The sequence below is a fragment of the Austrofundulus limnaeus genome, unplaced genomic scaffold (genome assembly GCF_001266775.1).
Source record: "Austrofundulus limnaeus strain Quisiro unplaced genomic scaffold, Austrofundulus_limnaeus-1.0 Scaffold65, whole genome shotgun sequence".
NCBI lineage: Eukaryota > Metazoa > Chordata > Actinopteri > Cyprinodontiformes > Rivulidae > Austrofundulus > Austrofundulus limnaeus.
The window spans coordinates 1,517,110-1,522,778 of NW_013952467.1; the positions used below are offsets into that span (position 1 = coordinate 1,517,110).

At 40.9% G+C, this 5,669-nt stretch overlaps 1 protein-coding gene across 1 annotated transcript in view; it reads right to left on the reverse strand.

Moving 5' to 3' along the window:
* Positions 1-5,505, reverse strand: part of sdr42e2 (short chain dehydrogenase/reductase family 42E, member 2) — a gene marked incomplete in the record, with an annotated part of 13,946 nt that extends 8,441 nt beyond the window's left edge. Inside the window, 7 exon segments of the mRNA XM_014010123.1 lie at positions 756-838; positions 1,567-1,642; positions 1,736-1,854; positions 1,940-1,997; positions 3,751-3,846; positions 4,160-4,607; positions 5,232-5,505. Of these exon segments, the coding sequence (XP_013865577.1) occupies positions 756-838; positions 1,567-1,642; positions 1,736-1,854; positions 1,940-1,997; positions 3,751-3,846; positions 4,160-4,600 (873 nt within the window).
* Between the last annotated feature and the right edge of the window lie 164 nt (positions 5,506-5,669).

Here is a 5,669-nt window from a genome sequence, read left to right on the forward strand (position 1 = left end):
ACCCATGGCACACCCATGTTTCTGCCTAGAAACATGGGTGTGCCATGGGTGTCTCTCCTCCAAGAGACTGAAGAAGTCTCTTGGAGGAGAGACGAAACGTTTCATTAGAGAAGAACCCGTCCAGAAGACCTATACAATTTTTTCTTTTTGATTTTTTACCTGGATTACTGAGATGCATCAGGACATTTGCACATGTGCTTTTATTCTTTATGCACTTAAGTGTAAATAATAAGGAAATATGTTTTGCATCATTGAACTGTTATAAAGAACATTTCAGGTGATTCGTACAAACTTTTAAATATAGTAGCCAGAACATGTTTAAAGTTATTTAGTTATATGCACTATTATTATAATATAATTATTTAGTACATGACACGATCCTTCTGTAGTAGAGTGTTAGAAGTCAAGAGTCTGGACTGTAAATCAAACAGAATCCCTTCATTGCTCCAACAAACGGCACCGACCCTTGCCTTGTATAAACGCTGGAAGAAAAGGCAGCCGTAACTGGAAACCTGCTGAGTCTCATCAATAATACAGAGTCTTCAGACAGCAACATGTTCTGCCAGCGAGGCCTCGAATATGTCCAGATGGGCCTTTTTTTTAAGAGTTTCAATCCTTTCATCTCCCAGTTGTTACCCTTTAAGGCTTAAACTTTAAGCTTATTAGCTGAGCAGCTGTGTTTGATTATTTGTTTTGATAAATGAAAAGAGTTTTATGAGTGAAGCTGGAGTCAGACATGCTTTCTGTTTGCTCACCATCAATCTGTCGAAATGTTTCCGCTCCCTGGGACCGTAGATGCCGCAGGGCCGCAGGGCGCAAGTCCTGAGAACGCCTCCATCTGTGGACAGAGACGCAGAAACAAATAAACACATTCCCATCGCTGCACAGGTTTCCAAAATGATGCTGAAGATACCTGACTCAGACTGGGTTTTGCTCTGTTTGACTTTTATAATGTTTTGGACATTTAGCAACAATTTATAATTTAGAGATGTTGATTTATTTGCTGTTATTCTGCATTTACATTGTTTAAAAAGGTCAAATACTGACCTGAAATTTAAATGATCAGAAAAAACAAAGACAGAGCAGCTGAAGACAAGATGTCTGATGATGCCTCCCTCCTGCTGCTGCTGCTGTTGTGTGTTTATGTTTTCAGACGGCGTAGTGGAAAAAACAGATCATGACATTTATCCTGCAGTATATAATGAGACACCATCCATGCTTTACACTTAATTAAATGTAAGGGTTAATGCTCAGCTGATAGGGCGTCAGGTTACACTGAAGTGGACGAATCAGAGGCTTCGGGCTTGCACATAAAACAACATTTTGAAACACAAAACCTATTTAAATATATTGTTGTTGTGTGTTCCAGCAGGAGGCTGAAACAGCAGCATGGGCGGGCTCCTGTCTGTGCGACTCTAAATTTAAACTGTCGCAGCACGTATTGGATGGCACGCTCCGTCTCCATTGCGACCGCCGTTTCCAACACACTCAGTTCCACACAGAAAGGAAGAGTGGGACCGCTCCGGCCCGCCACCTCTTCACATCATTCTGCGCTGAGGTTCGCACCTTTCAGCGAGGATCCGTTGGCCGACAGGACCATCTTCTCTGCAGCCGTTTTAGTTTTGGAGTAGTAGTCAAGGTTCTGGAACAGACAGAAATGTTGGCTTTAGGCTCTGCTGTGGGTAAAAGTAAAAGATTGGAGTTTTTTTTTTTAATTTGACCTGCTGCCGCTCACCAAATCACTGGGCACGTATGGTATTGAAGCCTCGTCGCCGTTCATGATGGGTTCCCCTGCAAACACCACGTTGATGGTGCTGGTGTAGACCAGCCTGGGGATGCCTCTCTCCTTACATACTGACAGAGTGAGAGTTTAATCCAACTCCACAAACRCAAAAARCYGAAACACRGTTAGAAATYAACCCCYCGAGGATCTTCTCACCATTTATGARGTTACTGGTCCCTCCGATGTTCACCGACTCYATCAGCTCCTTCCTCAGCTGGAGGTCAGACACCACACGAGACAAAACGCTTTTAATAACAGCACAAGTGACTCATTTCTGCACACGAATCAAATCACTGCTCTCTGAATCACGCTGGACGACGGCTCAACTCCTCTCTGTTCAGACAAAAATCTTAGAAACCAACAGAACCGGTGAGATGTGTTTCATTTGCTGTTTGGGCTCAAAGATCTGCGTMAAAGAGAGACGTCAGGATCTGACAGCCGACCTCAGTTTTCTTATCATTTATCTATTAATCAGCATTTGTGGTGTGTTTTCAGTACCTGAAATATCAAATCTAATTCAACTCTCACTGGCTCTCTGCCYTTTCTCATCTCTAAAAATAACGCATTATTTATTTTAAGGTAAYGTTAATCTTTTGGGAAATTGTTTATTGTGGCATGTTTACGTTTGGTCAGATTTTTAGAGAGTTAAAGGTTCTGGTTTAACCTAAGATTTAATTGTGACATTTAATAACTTTACTTAGTTGTATTATTTTGTGAAAGTTTTGTCAAATTAGAGTTTTTTCTGCTCTACGTCCCTCCATAATCTTTTGCTCTTGGTTTAAAAAAAATAATTTAGCGAATTACATTAAAAAAACATAAAAGTGAATGTGTTCACCATCAAATCAGAGACTGAATATATTAAACATAAAAACGTTCTAAAAATGACTTTTTTATTTGTAGAAGATGAGAGTGGGGAAGATGAGGTTGATAGGTCAGTTTACTGATCAAAAAACAACTTTCACAATAACAACTGTCAAACAACAAATGTACATTATTCATGTTTCAAACTTGTTATTTTAAACTAAAAGACACTTCATTTATAAACGTTTTTTTTTGGGGGGGCGGTCATGTCATAAACTTTCAGGACTCAAACGTTAAAGGAAACCATGAAAGACCACCTCAGATTTAGAGGTCAGAGGTCAGGTTAGGGTCAGGAGAGTCCATGCATTATGTAAACATTGAATATAATCAAACAGATCAATAAAAATCTCAACGATATGAGTTTGGATTAGAAATTAACTATTTAAACATATAAAAAATGTTTTTTTTTGTCTTTAAATAAGCCTTTATAAATCTTTCAGCCTGTTAGAAACATAAGGAGATAATYACACAACGAATAAACTGATGGAGTTTATTCAACTAATCTGAAAATTAAAGACGTCTCGAAAGTTAAGCWGAGCAGAAAAAACTCAGAGCTGAAAATCTCAAAACATTTTACGCCTTTTTTTCCCCCCAAATGGGCAAATTGGTGAAAACTGGTTTCATCAAGCCTAAATGTTTGATGATATTTCGAGCTGGGCTCCTTCTTTTCTTTCCTTGTGAAACTTGACTGACTGCAGGAATAACGACGATGGGAGGAAGTCAGGCAGCTTTACAGAAAGTTCAGCTCCTCGTTTTWATTAAGAGCCAGGAGACAAATATTCAAACAGAAATTAAAGTTTCTTTCAGTCATTATCAGTTTGTGTTCTTGTGTGTCATAATTCTCCYGCTTTAACCCAACCAGTTTTTGTTTAACTTTTGTTTTTGTGACAAAGCTATGGTAATCATTGCMGGAATCTATAGCTGCAGGAAGAAGCAGCTGACATTTCAGGTTGGAGGACTGATTGTCTGCGAGGACAATTTAACAATTTAAAGGCCTGTCAGTCAGCTTTGCACATTGATCGTGTTTTAAAGAAAGAACCGTGTCTTCACTCCTATTCGAGGTAATTAAACGCTGAGAGGCTGGATGAGATGAAGGAAAAAGTCACCTGCTCTGGTCCACACATGCCGGAGGAAGCTGTGTGGAAAATGCAGTCCACCCCTTCACACACTTTATAGAGGGAGGAATAATCCCGAATGTCGCTCTGTGGGAAAGAACAAAACCAAGCTTCAGAGGATGGAGACAAATATAAAAGATTCTACAATCAACCCTTGAAAGGGCAATTAGTGTGAGGTATGTGAGGAGGCGTGCAGGTGAAACGTGACTCATGTCTCCACCCTCTCAGCTGCTGTTCTGGTGGATCACTCACCTGTGTCAGTTTCCACCCAGAGACACGCTGACGTTCACAAGTACTGGAGCTGATTTTCAAGAATCAGCTCCAGTGTTTTTGCACCGGAGGGCYCTTAGAGAGAGAGAAGGTGCAGAATCCTAAAAATGTATGGAGGAACGACGAGTACCTGATAGAAGACGGCTCCATCAGGAATCTCACAGGGAGGTTTGTTCAAGTCCATGAGGATCACCGACATCCCCTCACCGGCCAGCTCCTTCCCCAGGCTGAAGCCGAAGTAGCCCGCTCCTCCTGTCACCACCACCTTCCCCTTGGAGGAGSCCCGAGCCGCCGCCACCTCCTCCTCCGCCAGCTGGGAGGCCGCGCACTCCGGGTTGCTGCAGGCTCCTGCACAGACTCCACTGCCTCTGTGGCGCACGGTGGAGGAGGAGGAGGAGGAGGAGGAGGCCCCGGTCGATTGTGAGCCGTTGGTCCAGGACTTGCAGGCGACCGAGGGGAAGTTGTTGGTGTGGTGTCCACATCCCTGCAGGCGGAGAAGGGGCGCACTGTGGCAGGGGAGCTGCTTCAGCTGGCACACGGAGGCCTCGCTCATGTTTGAACACACCTCCATGATTATCCTGAGGGGCAGAGGGACAAAGTACCATATTTATTCAGTATAATACGATCTCGAGTATAATACGATTATAATTTTTTGAGATTAAAAAGCATAAAAAATTCACTCATCAATAACCCGTGTATAATACTATCCCCCCATTTTATGGATGATTTTTAGAGTTAAATTTCTAGTATTATTCATGAATAAATACGGTAATCAAAACTCTGAGTATTCAGGGCTTCAGAATCATAATCTGACTCTTTTCTGAATGATGATGGTTATTTTTTCTTAAACGAAATGTTCATCAGATGTGTTTGCTCCATACATCTCATAAAAATGTAACCTGACACTTCTATTTACAAACTTCAGGATTTCCATGTAAATTGACAAATTTTACGTTTAGCAAACGACTTAATACATAACGATCGTTTGTGACACACGTCTCATTTTAAAGTATAAAATAGTTTAAAGTAGATACCAAAAAACACCTCCTATTTAATGTGAGCTCATCCTGGTAAATTAACCTAAACTTCCACAGGTCAGCTTGAAATTTAACAAATAACAAGTCTGTAAAATTTTTAAAAAAAATTAAAGGTCAGAGTTCAGATCAGTTTTCTCAGAGTAATACTTTTATAAATGAGCTCACCCTATTCTTGCTGTCCTCCTCTTGTCACGTCCATACCTGCGCCGGCTGCTTTATGATGAAACCAAACCCATTCCGTCCCTCTGGTCCCTCCCTAAGCTCCGCCCTCTGGCCTGCCTGTCAAAAGGTTCAACACCGTAATGTTTGGACGCAGCGCGCAGACACTTTTCCAACAACAACAGGTGCACTAAAATCTGACAGCAGAACCTTTAAAGACTGTTTAACTAAAACAAAACTTCATTTTAAAAGTATGAATAAAAACAATAAAAAGAAAGTGCTGGTAAACTATGTCCTTCAGCCAGTGTTGTATAAAGTACCACAAAGTAATACTTCAGTAAAAGTACAAGTATCTTACAAAAGAATTACTTCGGTAAAAGTTAAAGTCTCCTTTGGGAATATTACTTGAGTAAAAGTATTAAAGTATCTGATATTTTTGTACTT